At 55.7% G+C, this 16,624-nt stretch overlaps 2 protein-coding genes across 2 annotated transcripts in view; one reads left to right on the top strand and one right to left on the bottom strand.

Annotated features, from left to right (window-relative positions):
- The window catches only part of csnk2b (casein kinase 2, beta polypeptide), a 296,247-nt gene that overhangs the window by 219,399 nt on the left and 60,224 nt on the right, over nucleotides 1-16,624 (top strand). The window lies entirely within an intron of this gene.
- LOC144496721 (phosphatidylserine lipase ABHD16A-like) overlaps nucleotides 1-16,624 on the bottom strand; it is a 35,369-nt gene that overhangs the window by 6,534 nt on the left and 12,211 nt on the right. Inside the window, exons 8-9 of the mRNA XM_078217222.1 lie at nucleotides 8,349-8,447; nucleotides 1,093-1,139 (exon numbers count right to left, since the gene is read on the bottom strand). Of these exons, the coding sequence (XP_078073348.1) occupies nucleotides 1,093-1,139; nucleotides 8,349-8,447 (146 nt within the window). The remainder of the gene's footprint in view (nucleotides 1-1,092; nucleotides 1,140-8,348; nucleotides 8,448-16,624) is intronic.

Raw genomic sequence — 16,624 nt, 5'->3', positions numbered from 1 at the left:
CTGCTCAACCCCCATAGACCCTCCGAGACCCCCCTTCACCTGCTCAACCCCCATAGACCCTCCGACACCCCCCTTCACCTGCTCAACCCCACAGACCCTCCGAGACCCCCCTTTCACCTGCTCAACCCTCACAGACCCTCCCCCCACCTCACCTGCTCAACCCCCATAGACCCTCCGACACCCCCCTTCACCTGCTCAACCCCACAGACCCTCCGAGACCCCCCTTTCACCTGCTCAACCCCACAGACCTCCCCCCCGAGACCCCCCTTCACCTGCTCAACCCCCATAGACCCCCGAGACCCCCCCTTCACCTGCTCAACCCCCATAGACCCCCGAGACCCCCCTTCACCTGCTCAACCCCCATAGACCCCCCGAGACCTCCCCTTCACCTGCTCAACCCCCATAGAGCCCCCTTCACCTGCTCAACCCCACAAACTCTCCGAGACCCTCCCCCTGCCCAACCCCCACAGAACCCCCCCCCCGAGACCCCTTCACCTGCTCAACCCCCACAGACCCCCCCCCCCGCCCCCCGAGACCCCCCTTCACCTGCTCAACCCCACAAACCCTCCGAGACCCCTTCACCTGCTCAACCCCCACAGACCCCACCCCCCCCCCTCCCCCCCCACCGAGACCCCCCTTCACCTGTTCAATCCCACAGACCCCCTGGGACACAAGCGTTTAGCTTGTGCGCAGAAACTGGCTGCAAAATTAACTGGAATTCAAAGCAAGAGGCCATTCGGCCCCTCGAGTCTGCTCCGCCATTCGATCATGGCTGATATGCTTCTCACCTCCATTTTCCTGCCTTCTCCCCATAACCCTTCAACCCATTCCCAATTAAAAATCTGTCTAACTCCTCCTTACAATTACTCACTGTCCCAGCATCCCTCGCACTCTGGGGCAGCCAATTCCACAGATTTCGCTTCCTAATAGCTTCCCCTAATTGGTTCTGGGCTCCCCACTCCAGAGAAAACATGTCCTGTTCTGTCCACCCGATCAAATCCATCTCAAACACGGCAAGCCGAGGGGCCCCTCTCAACACGGACACACAAACCGCGACAAGCGGCCTTGCCAGGACCCGGGATAATCGCTCACCAGGAATATCGCCAGCTGTCTCCTTCCCTCTGCTGCCATATCTTCCCCTGGCAGAAAAAAAAGCAAAACAAAAAGTGAGACCAGCGCAGATTTATAGAATCATCGAATCCCTACGGTGCAGAGGAGGCCGTTCAGCCCATCGAGTCTGTACCGACCACAATCCCACCCAGGCCCTATTCCCATAACCCCACACATTTACCCTGCTCATCCCCCTGATACTAAGGGGCAATTTTAACATGGCCAATCCACCTAACCCGCACATCTTTGGACTGTGGGAGGAAACCGGAGCACCCGGAGGAAACCCACGGGGAGAATGTGCAGACTCCACACAGACAGTGACCCGAGCTGGGAATCGAACCCAGGTCCCTGGTTCTGTGAGGCAGCAGTGCTAACCACTGTGCTACCGTGCCGTCCTGTTGGTGAGGTATTGAATTTATGCGTTAAAGAAAACCCTCGAGTTCCCCATGACGCAATCAGTGAACAGCAAGCCGGTACACAGAGTCACCGCGGGTACACAGAGTCACCGCGGGTACACAGAGTCACCGCGGGTACACAGAGTCACCGCGGGTACACAGAGTCACCGCGGGTACACAGAGTCACCGCGGGTACACAGAGTCACCGCGGGTACACAGAGTCACCACAGGTACACAGAGTCACCGCGGGTACACAGAGTCACCACGGGTACACAGAGTCACCGCGGGTACACAGAGTCACCGCGGGTACACAGAGTCACCACAGGTACACAGAGTCACCACAGGTACACAGAGTCACCGCGGGTACACAGAGTCACCGCGGGTACACAGAGTCACCGCGGGTACACAGAGTCACCGCGGGTACACAGAGTCACCGCGGGTACACAGAGTCACCGCGGGTACACAGAGTCACCGCGGGTACACAGAGTCACCGCGGGTACACAGAGTCACCGCCACTCACCCACAGACCAGGTCCAATCCTCCACACTGTGCGGGGCAGGCAGCTCAGCTCCTGTGGACCAGCCCTCTGTACACAGATTCACCCAGATTCCACACTCCCAGCTCAGCTCCTGTGGACCAGCCCTCTGTACAGATTCACCCAGATTCCGCACTCCCAGCTCAGCTCCTGTGACCCAACCCTCTGTACAGATTCACCCAGATTCCGCACTCCCAGCTCAGCTCCTGTGGCCCAGACGTCTGACACAGGTTCACCCAGATTCCACACTCCCAGCTCAGCTCCTGTGACCCAGACTTCAGACACAGATTCACCCAGATTCCACACTCCCGGCTCAGCTCCTGTGGACCAGCCCTGTGTACACAGATTCACCCAGATTCCACACTCCCAGCTCAGCTCCTGTGGACCAGCCCTCTGTACACAGATTCACCCAGATCCCACACTCCCAGCTCAGCTCCTGTGGCCCAGCCCTCTGTACAGATTCACCCAGATTCCACACTCCCAGCTCAGCTCCTGTTACCCAGACTTCAGACACAGATTCACCCAGATTCCACACTCCCAGCTCAGCTCCTGTTACCCAGACTTCAGACACAGATTCACCCAGATTCCACACTCCCAGCTCAGCTCCTGTGGACCAGCCCTCTGTACAGGTTCACCCAGATTCCACACTCCCAGCTCAGCTCCTGTGGACCAGCCCTCTGTACACAGGTTCACCCAGATTCCACACTCCCAGCTCAGCTCCTGTGACCCAGACTTCAGACACAGATTCACCCAGATTCCACACTCCCAGCTCAGCTCCTGTGGACCAGCCCTCTGTACACAGATTCACCCAGATTCCACACTCCCAGCTCAGCTCCTGTGGACCAGCCCTCTGTACAGGTTCACCCAGATTCCACACTCCCAGCTCAGCTCCTGTGACCCAGACTTCAGACACAGATTCACCCAGATTCCACACTCCCAGCTCAGCTCCTGTGGACCAGCCCTCTGTACACAGGTTCACCCAGATTCCGCACTCCCAGCTCAGCTCCTGTGGCCCAGACGTCTGACACAGGTTCACCCAGATTCTGCACTCCCAGCTCAGCTCCTGTGGACCAACCCTCTGTACACAGATTCACCCAGATTCTGCACTCCCAGCTCAGCTCCTGTGGACCAACCCTCTGTACACAGATTCACCCAGATTCCGCACTCCCAGCTCAGCTCCTGTGGACCAGCCCTGTGTACACAGATTCACCCAGATCCCACACTCCCAGCTCAGCTCCTGTGGCCCAGACGTCTGACACAGATTCACCCAGATTCCGCACTCCCAGCTCAGCTCCTGTGGACCAGCCCTCTGTACACAGATTCACCCAGATTCCACACTCCCAGCCCAGCTCCTGTGGACCAACCCTCTGTACACAGATTCACCCAGATTCCGCACTCCCAGCTCAGCTCCTGTGGACCAGCCCTGTGTACACAGATTCACCCAGATCCCACACTCCCAGCTCAGCTCCTGTGGCCCAGACGTCTGACACAGATTCACCCAGATTCCGCACTCCCAGCTCAGCTCCTGTGGCCCAGCCCTCTGTACACAGATTCACCCAGATCCCACACTCCCAGCCCAGCTCCTGTGGACCAGCCCTCTGTACAGATTCACCCAGATTCCACACTCCCAGCTCAGCTCCTGTGGACCAGCCCTCTGTACACAGATTCACCCAGATTCCGCACTCCCAGCTCAGCTCCTGTGGCCCAGACGTCTGACACAGATTCACCCAGATTCCACACTCCCAGCTCAGCTCCTGTGGACCAGCCCTCTGTACACAGATTCACCCAGATTCCACACTCCCAGCTCAGCTCCTGTGGACCAGCCCTCTGTACACAGGTTCACCCAGATTCCACACTCCCAGCTCAGCTCCTGTGGACCAGCCCTCTGTACAGATTCACCCAGATTCAGCACTCCCAGCTCAGCTCCTGTGGACCAGCCCTCTGTACAGATTCACCCAGATCCCACACTCCCAGCTCAGCTCCTGTGGACCAGCCCTCTGTACAGATTCACCCAGATTCAGCACTCCCAGCTCAGCTCCTGTGGACCAGCCCTCTGTACAGATTCACCCAGATTCCGCACTCCCAGCTCAGCTCCTGTGGCCCAGCCCTCTGTACACAGGTTCACCCAGATCCCACACTCCCAGCTCAGCTCCTGTGGACCAGCCCTCTGTACACAGGTTCACCCAGATTCCACACTCCCAGCTCAGCTCCTGTGGACCAGCCCTCTGTACAGATTCACCCAGATTCAGCACTCCCAGCTCAGCTCCTGTGGACCAGCCCTCTGTACAGATTCACCCAGATCCCACACTCCCAGCTCAGCTCCTGTGGACCAGCCCTCTGTACAGATTCACCCAGATTCAGCACTCCCAGCTCAGCTCCTGTGGACCAGCCCTCTGTACAGATTCACCCAGATCCCACACTCCCAGCTCAGCTCCTGTGGACCAGCCCTCTGTACAGATTCACCCAGATTCAGCACTCCCAGCTCAGCTCCTGTGGACCAGCCCTCTGTACAGATTCACCCAGATTCCGCACTCCCAGCTCAGCTCCTGTGGCCCAGCCCTCTGTACACAGGTTCACCCAGATTCTGCACTCCCAGCTCAGTGGAGTTGAGAATCCTCGCCTTCGATCTCCCCATTTTGCAACACCTCAAAGTGGGCGAGAGGGAGGAGGACAAGGTGGGGCGAGGAGGGGGGAACAATGCTGGAAGGGGATGGGGGCCACATACTGCAGAAGCGCATGCCAAGAAGTTGCTGTTCCCATGCCAAGCAACTGCTCGGACATCTTGACAGTGACAGTACTTGGGGTGCGTGCGTGTGTAACAGACTAGTAGCATAATTAAGGACCCCACACACCCCGGACATTCTCTCTGACACCTTCTTCCGTCGGGAAAAAGATACAAAAGTCTGAGGACACGTAGCAACCGACTCAAGAACAGCTTCTTCCCTGCTGCTGTCAGACTTTTGAATGGACCTACCTCGTATTAAGTTGATCTTTCTCTACACCCTAGTTATGACTGTAACACTACATTCTGCACTCTTGTTTCCTACTCTATGAACAGTATGTTTTGTCTGTATAGCGCGCAAGAAACAATACTTTTCACTGTATCCCAGTACATGTGACAATAATAACTCAAATCAAATCAAATCAAATTAAACTCCGTGTTAACGATGGCCTAGTGAGCAATGACATTGGGCTGGTAATCCAGAGGCCCAGGCTGCTGCTCTGGGGGACACGGGGTTCAAATCCCACCACGGCAGCTGGGGACGGGGGGGATTTAAATTCAGTGAATTAAATCCAGAATTTAAAGCTAGTTTCAGTAACAGTGACCATCGGGGGCAGGAGAAAAGTGAAGAGGTAGGATATGCCCAGCAGGCAGGCAACTGGAAGCGGGGTCGGGTGGGCTGGTGACATGACCCCGTCTCCCCCCCGCCTCCCTCCCACACCTCCACCTCAGTATATCTCCTGCTAAAACCCTCACCCAGACCCGACCATTCCAGCACTCTGCTCATTCATCTCCGCCCTTTCACCCTCACCTAAAACCCTCACCCAGACCCGACCATTCCAGCACTCTGCTCATTCATCTCCCCCCTTTCACCCTCACCTAAAACCTCACCCAGACCCGACCATTCCAGCTCTCTGCTCATTCATCTCCGCCCTTTCACCCTCACCTAAAACTCTCCAAAATTACACATCTCAGTTATCCATCAGCCTTGCAACCCCAGCACCCCCAATGGGGAATTCTCAACCTTGTGTTCCTACCCCCTCTTTGGGTTGCACGGTGGCAGAGTGGTCAGCACTGCTGCCCCACAGCGCCAGGGACCCGGGTTCAATTCCCCGCTTGGGTCACTGTCTGTGTGGAGTTTGCACGTTCTCCCCGTGTCTGCGTGGGAAAGACGTGCTGGTTAGGGTGCATTGGCCGTGCTAAATTGTCGTAAAAGCCCATCTGGTTGACTAATGTCCCGTTTAGGGAAGGAAATTAGACATAGCTCTGGGCTAAAGGGACCAAAGGATATGGAGGGGAAGACAGGGTTAGGGTATAGAATTTGATGATCAGAATGAATGGTGAAGCAGGCTCAAAGGGCCGAATGGCCTCCTCCTGCTTCTACCTTCCATGTTTCTAAATCTACCGTCCTGACCCGGTCTGGCCAACATGTGACTCCAGACCCTCAACAGAGAGATTGACTCTTAACTGCCCCCTGAAATGGCCCAGCAAGACATTCAGTTCAAGGGCACATCCAAAGATGTGTAGGTTAGGGAGGATTGGCCATGCTAAATTGTCCCTTAGTGTCCCGGGATGTGTAGGTTAGGAGGATTGGCCATGCTAAATTGTCCCTTAGTGTCCCAGGATGTGTAGGTTAGGAGGATTGGCCAATGCTAAATTGTCCCTTAGTGTCCCAGGATGTGTAGGTTAGGGTGGATTGGCCATGCTAAATTGCCCCTTAGTGTCCCGGGATGTGTAGGTTAGGGTGAATTGGCCATGCTAAATTGTCCCTTAGTGTCCCAGGATGTGTAGGTTAGGGTGGATTGGCCATGCTAAATTGTCCCTTAGTGTCCCAGGATGTGTAGGTTAGGGTGGATTGGCCATGCTAAATTGTCCCTTAGTGTCCCGGGATGTGTAGGTTAGGGGGGATTGGCCATGTTAAATTGCCCCTTAGTGTCCCGGGATGTGTAGGTTAGGGTGGATTGGCCATGCTAAATTGTCCCTTAGTGTCCCAGGATGTGCAGGTTAGGGTGGATTGGCCATGCTAAATTGTCCCTTAGTGTCCCAGGATGTGCAGGTTAGGGTGGATTGGCCATGCTAAATTGTCCCTTAGTGTCCCGGGATGTGTAGGTTAGGAGGATTGGCCATGCTAAATTGCCCCTTAGTGTCCCAGGATGTGTAGGTTAGGGGGATTGGCCGTGCTAAATTGCCCCTTAGTGTCCCGGGATGTGTAGGTTAGGGTGGATTGGCCATGCTAAATTGTCCCTTAGTGTCCCAGGATGTGTAGGTTAGGGTGGATTGGCCATGCTAAATTGCCCCTTAGTGTCCCGGGATGTGTAGGTTAGGAGGATTGGCCATGCTAAATTGCCCCTTAGTGTCCCGGGATGTGTAGGTTAGGGTGGATTGGCCATGCTAAATTGCCCCTTAGTGTCCTGGGATGTGTAGGTTAGGGTGGATTGGCCATGCTAAATTGCCCCTTAGTATCCCAGGATGTGTAGGTTAGGAGGATTGGCCATGCTAAATTGTCCCTTAGTGTCCAAAGATGTGTAGGTTAGGGAGGATTGGCCATGCTAAATTGCCCCTTAGTGTCCCGGGATGTGTAGGTTAGGGAGGATTGGCCATGCTAAATTGCCCCTTCGTGTCCCGGGATGTGTAGGTTAGGAGGATTGGCCATGCTAAATTGCCCCTTAGTGTCCCAGGATGTGTAGGTTAGGAGGATTGGCCATGCTAAATTGTCCCTTAGTGTCCCAGGATGTGTAGGTTAGGAGGATTGGCCATGCTAAATTGCTCCTTCGTGTTAGGGGGATGAACACAGTAAATACGTGGAGTTGATGGGATTGAACCTGGGTGGGATTGAGGTCGGTACGGGCCCGATGGGCTGAATGGCCTCCCCCTGCACTGTAGGGATTCTATGAGGGATGAACAACAAATGCTGGTCTTGCCCAAGGGGATGGCCACATCCCAAGATTAGAAAAACGCTGGTTATCAGTCAGGTCAGCAATGTGGCTTCCTTACACATGCTCAAAACTGCATCTATCCACACGCACAACCCTCCTGTGCAAACAAAAGCAACCTGTCCAAGCATCGCACCTTTCCAACTAAAAAAAACCCTGGTGGGTTACGGTTCCCTGGGACATTCCCCTTGGCAGTGCCTCATGCTAAATTCCCCCTCAATGTACCCAAACAGGAACCGGAGTGTGGCGACGAGGAGATTTTCACAGTAACTTCATTGCAATGTTAATGTAAGCCTATGCGTAACACTGATAAATAAACTTTAAACATTTAAATGTGCATTCTCCATGGTAACACCTTTGACCAATCAGTGTCCACTTGCCAACCCATCAGCAACCCTTTCCAATGGTAACAAATTGCTGCTCCCTTTGAGTTTTGGTGCTCTCGCTTTCCTGACCTGATGAGTGCGAGATGGAAAGTTTCGACAGGCTGTCTCTTTTTCCAGTAACACTTTGACGGACGGTTTGCTGTTCGAATGCAGGATGGGAGCACACAAGGGGAGGGAGGTTAGATACAAGATAGGGCTGACATGGCAAGATGGAACACCCGCACAGGCTAAATGGGCCGAATTACCAGCCGTAGAGGCTGCACTCACCGACAGTCCAGGGGAACTCCCCGCCGTGCTCCGACTTGTAGGACTGCAGGACGGAGGTGCACCAGTCATCGTCCACCTCGTACCGGCTGTACAGAGCGGCTGCAGAGCAAAACAGGGAAAGCTGAATGAAGAGTGAACCTGAACAGGCCTGGGCTCCTACACGCTCGAGACCTGGTGTCCCCCCGCCCCCAACACCTCCTCCGCCTCCACCCGCCGCCCCCCCCCCCCACCCGCCCGACAGGAGCCCTGCCTTTATACACACCCACCAGCAGGCAAAGTGCCGGCGAAGCCCTTTCTCAAACAGCCAATGCCGTCCTGACATGGGGTCGGGGGGGGGGGGGAGGAGAGAGCAGGAAGCCGACGCACGCACAGCAAGAGCCCACAAACAGCTCCAAGGAAATAGTGGCTCATCTGTTCTGGGGAGGTATCTGCGCCCCTCCCAATTCCGGCTTCTTGGGCATCCCTGATTCCGATCCCCTCTGCCAGTGTCTTCAGCTGCCACCCCACCCCTCCCGCCCCAGGGTCAGGAGTTCCCCTCCCTCTCCACTTCCTTGTTAAACCCCCTTTGACCAAAGCCTTTAACCTAAATAGTGGCGGCTCAGAGGAACATCGCACCTTGTAATGTCCCTTGGCGTGACGGGACCCGTGACTTATCCGTGCATTCACAGCGCTGCGTCAATGTGGGACTGAACAGTTTCATCCGAAAGGCGGCACTGGGGGCAGCGCAGCACTCCCTTCGCGTGGCACCGGGAACGTGGGCAACAGAGGACTTAATAGCAGCAGTAGGCCATTCAGCCCTTCTATCCCTCATTCTGTTACATCACAACTGATGCAGCTGTGGGCTGAACTCTGCCTGTTGAGCATACCATCCTGATCTCGAGGGCAATAACAGATGGATGACAAGTGTTGGCCTTGCCAGCGACACCCATATTTGTGAATGGATTATAAACAGGGGTGGCACAGTGGTTGGCACTGCCGCCTCACAGCGCCAGGGACCCGGGTTCGATTCCCGGCTTGGGTCACTGTCTGTGTGGAGTTTGCACGTTCTCCCTGTGTCTGCGTGGGTTTCCTCCGGGTGCTCCAGTTTCCTCCCACAGTCTGAAAGACGTGCTGGTTAGGGTGCATTGTCCGTGCTAAATTCTCCCTCAGTGTACCCGAACAGGCGCCAGAGTGTGACGACTGGGGGATGTTCACAGTAACTTCATTGCAGTGTTAATGTAACCCGATTTGGGACACAAATAAATAAAATAATAATATGGATATGTGGAACAGAGGGGAACCTGTAGATATGGCGGCCCTGGAGTCCAGGGTACTGCAGAAGGTAGAAATCATAGAAATCATAGAAACCCTACAGTGCAGAAGGAGGCCATTCGGCCCATCGAGTCTGCACCGACCACAATCCCACCCAGGCCCTACCCCCACATATTTACCCACTAACCCTCTAACCTACACATCCCAGGACTCGAAGGGGCAATTTTTAACCTGGCCAATCAACCTAACCCGCACATCTTTGGACTGGGGGAGGAAACCGGAGCACCCGGAGGAAACCCACGCAGACACGAGGAGAATGTGCAAACTCCACACAGACAGTGACCCGAGCCGGGAATCGAACCCGGGACCCTGGAGCTGTGAAACAGCAGTGCTAACCACTGTGCTACCGTGCCGCCGTAGGTCAGGATTCACGTGGCTAATACCTCCCGTTCTGCTGCTGGGGATGGAGTTTGCTTACACTCACCCATATCATGCACAGTCTGCTGCCACTGTATTACTGAGAAGGCCATTCGATCCATCGCTCCTGTACTGGTCTCTTTTTTCAGTGGCATCTGCCCCACTCCCTTAAGTACCCAACTGAAACTTATTGTTGAATCTGCAACCTCGGGTGGAGTGGACCTCATCTCACCTTTGGTTCCATTAGTCATTACGTTCGATCTCTGCCCCACTTATCTGTCGAGCTCAAATCAGACAAACTCTTGATGTTTTTTTATGGGCAGGAGCTGGGTCACAAACCTATCCGACACAAAGAACCAGCTCCAGCATCCCAGAGGACAGCAGGTTACACTCTGGGTACGGGTGTGTGTGAGGGTTACACTCTGGGTACGGGTGTCAGTGTGAGGGTTACACTCTGGGTACAGGTGTGTGTGAGGGTTACTCTCTGGGTACGGGTGTCAGTGTGAGGGTTACTCTCTGGGTACGGGGTGTCAGTGTGAGGGTTACACACTGGGTACGGGTGTCAGTGTGAGGGTTACACTCTGGGTACGGGGTGTCAGTGTGAAGGTTACTCTCTGGGTACGGGGTGTCAGTGTGAGGGTTACACTCTGGGTACGGGGTGTCAGTGTGAGGGTTACACTCTGGGTACGGGGTGTCAGTGTGAGGGTTACACTCTGGGTACGGGGTGTCAGTGTGAGGGTTACACTCTGGGTACGGGTGTCAGTGTGAGGGTTACACTCTGGGTACAGGGTGTCAGTGTGAGGGTTACACTCTGGGTACGGGGTGTCAGTGTGAGGGTTACACTCTGGGTACGGGTGTGTGTGAGGGTTACACTCTGGGTACGGGGTGTCAGTGTGAGGGTTACTCTCTGGGTACGGGGTGTCAGTGTGAGGGTTACACTCTGGGTACGGGGTGTCAGTGTGAGGGTTACACTCTGGGTACGGGGTGTCAGTGTGAGGGTTACACTCTGGGTACGGGGTGTCAGTGTGAGGGTTACACTCTGGGTACGGGGTGTGTGTGAGGGTTACTCTCTGGGTACGGGTGTCAGTGTGAGGGTTACACTCTGGGTACAGGGTGTCAGTGTGAGGGTTACACTCTGGGTACGGGTGTTAGTGTGAGGGTTACACTCTGGGTCCAGGGTGTCAGTGTGAGGGTTACACTCTGGGTACGGGGTGTCAGTGTGAGGGTTACACTCTGGGTACGGGGTGTCAGTGTGAGGGTTACACTCTGGGTACGGGTGTGTGTGAGGGTTACACTCTGGGTAGCGGTGTCAGTGTGAGGGTTACACTCTGGGTACGGGGTGTCAGTGTGAGGGTTACACTCTGGGTACAGGGTGTCAGTGCGAGGGTTACACTCTGGGTACGGGGTGTCAGTGTGAGGGTTACACTCTGGGTACGGGGTGTCAGTGTGAGGGTCACACTCTGGGTACAGGGTGTCAGTGTGAGGGTTACACTCTGGGTACAGGGTGTCAGTGTGAGGGTTACACTCTGGGTACGGGGTGTCAGTGTGAGGGTTACACTCTGGGTACGGGTGTGTGTGAGGGTTACACTCTGGGTACGGGGTGTCAGTGTGAGGGTTACACTCTGGGTACGGGTGTGTGTGAGGGTTACACTCTGGGTACAGGGTGTCAGTGTGAGGGTTACACTCTGGGTACGGGGTGTCAGTGTGAGGGTTACACTCTGGGTACGGGTGTGTGTGAGGGTTACACTCTGGGTACAGGGTGTCAGTGTGAGGGTTACACACTGGGTACGGGTGTGTGTGAGGGTTACACTCTGGGTACGGGGTGTCAGTGTGAGGGTTACACTCTGGGTACGGGGTGTCAGTGTGAGGGTTACACTCTGGGTACGGGTGTGTGTGAGGGTTACTCTCTGGGTACGGGTGTCAGTGTGAGGGTTACACTCTGGGTACGGGGTGTCAGTGTGAGGGTTACACTCTGGGTACGGGTGTGTGTGAGGGTTACTCTCTGGGTACGGGTGTCAGTGTGAGGGTTACACTCTGGGTACGGGGTGTCAGTGTGAGGGTTACACTCTGGGTACGGGTGTGTGTGAGGGTTACACTCTGGGTACAGGGTGTCAGTGTGAGGGTTACACACTGGGTACGGGTGTGTGTGAGGGTTACACTCTGGGTACGGGGTGTCAGTGTGAGGGTTACACTCTGGGTACGGGGTGTCAGTGTGAGGGTTACACTCTGGGTACGGGGTGTCAGTGTGAGGGTTACACTCTGGGTACGGGGTGTCAGTGTGGGGGTTACACTCTGGGTACGGGTGTGTGTGAGGGTTACACTCTGGGTACGGGGTGTCAGTGTGAGGGTTACACTCTGGGTACGGGGTGTCAGTGTGAGGGTTACACACTGGGTACGGGTGTTAGTGTGAGGGTTACACTCTGGGTACGGGGTGTGTGTGAGGGTTACACACTGGGTACGGGGTGTCAGTGTGAGGGTTACACTCTGGGTACGGGGTGTCAGTGTGAGGGTTACACTCTGGGTACGGGGTGTCAGTGTGGGGGTTACACTCTGGGTACGGGTGTGTGTGAGGGTTACACTCTGGGTACGGGGTGTCAGTGTGAGGGTTACACTCTGGGTACGGGGTGTCAGTGTGAGGGTTACACACTGGGTACGGGTGTTAGTGTGAGGGTTACACTCTGGGTACGGGGTGTGTGTGAGGGTTACACTCTGGGTACGGGTGTCAGTGTGAGGGTTACTCTCTGGGTACGGGTGTCAGTGTGAGGGTTACTCTCTGGGTACGGGTGTCAGTGTGAGGGTTACACTCTGGGTACGGGTGTGTGTGAGGGTTACACACTGGGTACGGGTGTCAGTGTGAGGGTTACACTCTGGGTACGGGGTGTCAGTGTGAGGGTTACACTCTGGGTACGGGGTGTCAGTGTGGGGGTTACACTCTGGGTACGGGTGTGTGTGAGGGTTACACACTGGGTACGGGTGTTAGTGTGAGGGTTACACTCTGGGTACGGGTGTCAGTGTGAGGGTTACACTCTGGGTACGGGGTGTCAGTGTGAGGGTTACTCTCTGGGTACGGGTGTCAGTGTGAGGGTTACACTCTGGGTACGGGGTGTGTGTGAGGGTTACACTCTGGGTACGGGTGTCAGTGTGAGGGTTACACTCTGGGTACGGGGTGTCAGTGTGAGGGTTACACTCTGGGTACGGGTGTGTGTGAGGGTTACACTCTGGGTACGGGGTGTGTGTGAGGGTTACACTCTGGGTACGGGTGTCAGTGTGAGGGTTACACTCTGGGTACGGGGTGTCAGTGTGAGGGTTACACTCTGGGTACGGGGTGTGTGTGAGGGTTACACTCTGGGTACAGGTGTGTGTGAGGGTTACACACTGGGTACAGGGTGTCAGTGTGAGGGTTACACTCTGGGTACGGGTGTCAGTGTGAGGGTTACTCTCTGGGTACGGGTGTCAGTGTGAGGGTTACACTCTGGGTACGGGGTGTCAGTGTGAGGGTTACACTCTGGGTACGGGTGTGTGTGAGGGTTACACTCTGGGTACGGGGTGTCAGTGTGAGGGTTACACTCTGGGTACGGGGTGTCAGTGTGAGGGTTACACTCTGGGTACGGGTGTGTGTGAGGGTTACACTCTGGGTACGGGGTGTCAGTGTGAGGGTTACACACTGGGTACGGGTGTCAGTGTGAGGGTTACACTCTGGGTACGGGGTGTCAGTGTGAGGGTTACACTCTGGGTACGGGGTGTCAGTGTGAGGGTTACACTCTGGGTACAGGGTGTGTGTGAGGGTTACACTCTGGGTACGGGGTGTCAGTGTGAGGGTTACACTCTGGGTACGGGGTGTCAGTGTGAGGGTTACACACTGGGTACGGGTGTCAGTGTGAGGGTTACACTCTGGGTACGGGGTGTCAGTGTGAGGGTTACACTCTGGGTACGGGGTGTCAGTGTGAGGGTTACACTCTGGGTACAGGGTGTGTGTGAGGGTTACACTCTGGGTACGGGGTGTCAGTGTGAGGGTTACACTCTGGGTACGGGGTGTCAGTGTGAGGGTTACACTCTGGGTACGGGGTGTCAGTGTGAGGGTTACACTCTGGGTACGGGGTGTGTGTGAGGGTTACACTCTGGGTACGGGGTGTCAGTGTGAGGGTTACACTCTGGGTACGGGTGTCAGTGTGAGGGTTACACTCTGGGTACGGGGTGTGTGTGAGGGTTACACTCTGGGTACGGGGTGTCAGTGTGAGGGTTACACTCTGGGTACGGGGTGTCAGTGTGAGGGTTACACTCTGGGTACGGGGTGTCAGTGTGAGGGTTACACTCTGGGTACGGGTGTCAGTGTGAGGGTTACACTCTGGGTACGGGTGTCAGTGTGAGGGTTACACTCTGGGTACGGGGTGTCAGTGTGAGGGTTACACTCTGGGTACGGGGTGTCAGTGTGAGGGTTACACTCTGGGTACGGGTGTGTGTGAGGGTTACACTCTGGGTACGGGGTGTCAGTGTGAGGGTTACACTCTGGGTACGGGGTGTCAGTGTGAGGGTTACACTCTGGGTACGGGGTGTCAGTGTGAGGGTAACACTCTGGGTACGGGGTGTCAGTGTGAGGGTTACACTCTGGGTACGGGGTGTCAGTGTGAGGGTTAAACTCTGGGTACGGGGTGTCAGTGTGAGGGTTACACTCTGGGTACGGGTGTCAGTGTGAGGGTTACACTCTGGGTACAGGGTGTCAGTGTGAGGGTTACACTCTGGGTACGGGTGTGTGTGAGGGTTACACTCTGGGTACGGGGTGTCAGTGTGAGGGTTACACTCTGGGTACGGGGTGTCAGTGTGAGGGTTACACTCTGGGTACGGGGTGTCAGTGTGAGGGTTACACTCTGGGTACGGGGTGTCAGTGTGAGGGTTAAACTCTGGGTACGGGGTGTCAGTGTGAGGGTTACACTCTGGGTACGGGGTGTCAGTGTGAGGGTTACACACTGGGTACGGGTGTCAGTGTGAGGGTTACACTCTGGGTACGGGTGTGTGTGAGGGTTACACTCTGGGTACGGGGTGTGTGTGAGGGTTACACTCTGGGTACGGGTGTCAGTGTGAGGGTTACACTCTGGGTACGGGGTGTGTGTGAGGGTTACACTCTGGGTACGGGGTGTCAGTGTGAGGGTTACACTCTGGGTACGGGTGTCAGTGTGAGGGTTACACTCTGGGTACGGGGTGTCAGTGTGAGGGTTACACTCTGGGTACGGGTGTCAGTGTGAGGGTTACACTCTGGGTACGGGTGTCAGTGTGAGGGTTACACTCTGGGTACGGGTGTGTGTGAGGGTTACACTCTGGGTACGGGGTGTCAGTGTGAGGGTTACACTCTGGGTACGGGGTGTCAGTGTGAGGGTTACACTCTGGGTACGGGTGTGTGTGAGGGTTACACTCTGGGTACGGGTGTCAGTGTGAGGGTTACACTCTGGGTACAGGGTGTCAGTGTGAGGGTTACACTCTGGGTACGGGGTGTCAGTGTGAGGGTTACACTCTGGGTACGGGTGTCAGTGTGAGGGTTACACTCTGGGTACGGGTGTGTGTGAGGGTTACACTCTGGGTACGGGTGTCAGTGTGAGGGTTACACTCTGGGTACGGGTGTCAGTGTGAGGGTTACACTCTGGGTACGGGTGTGTGTGAGGGTTACACTCTGGGTACAGGGTGTCAGTGTGAGGGTTACACTCTGGGTACGGGGTGTCAGTGTGAGGGTTACACTCTGGGTACGGGGTGTCAGTGTGAGGGTTACACTCTGGGTACGGGTGTCAGTGTGAGGGTTACACTCTGGGTACAGGGTGTCAGTGTGAGGGTTACACTCTGGGTACGGGTGTCAGTGTGAGGGTTACACTCTGGGTACGGGTGTGTGTGAGGGTTACACTCTGGGTACGGGTGTCAGTGTGAGGGTTACACTCTGGGTACGGGTGTCAGTGTGAGGGTTACACTCTGGGTACGGGGTGTCAGTGTGAGGGTTACACTCTGGGTACGGGTGTGTGTGAGGGTTACACTCTGGGTACGGGTGTCAGTGTGAGGGTTACACTCTGGGTACGGGTGTCAGTGTGAGGGTTACACTCTGGGTACGGGTGTGTGTGAGGGTTACACTCTGGGTACGGGTGTGTGTGAGGGTTACACACTGCGTACGGGTGTCAGTGTGAGGGTTACACTCTGGGTACGGGGTGTCAGTGTGAGGGTTACACACTGGGTACAGGGTGTCAGTGTGAGGGTTACACTCTGGGTACGGGGTGTCAGTGTGAGGGTTACACTCTGGGTACGGGGTGTCAGTGTGAGGGTTACACTCTGGGTACGGGTGTCAGTGTGAGGGTTACACTCTGGGTACAGGGTGTCAGTGTGAGGGTTACACTCTGGGTACGGGTGTCAGTGTGAGGGTTACACTCTGGGTACGGGGTGTCAGTGTGAGGGTTACACTCTGGGTACGGGTGTGTGTGAGGGTTACACTCTGGGTACGGGTGTCAGTGTGAGGGTTACACTCTGGGTACGGGTGTCAGTGTGAGGGTTACACTCTGGGTACGGGTGTGTGTGAGGGTTACACTCTGGGTACGGGTGTGTGTGAGGGTTACACACTGCGTACGGGTGTCAGTGTG

The sequence above is a fragment of the Mustelus asterias genome, chromosome 8 (genome assembly GCF_964213995.1).
Source record: "Mustelus asterias chromosome 8, sMusAst1.hap1.1, whole genome shotgun sequence".
Lineage (NCBI taxonomy): Eukaryota > Metazoa > Chordata > Chondrichthyes > Carcharhiniformes > Triakidae > Mustelus > Mustelus asterias.
Note: the sequence above shows the minus strand (reverse complement) of the source record. Positions and strands in the feature narration are given on the sequence as shown.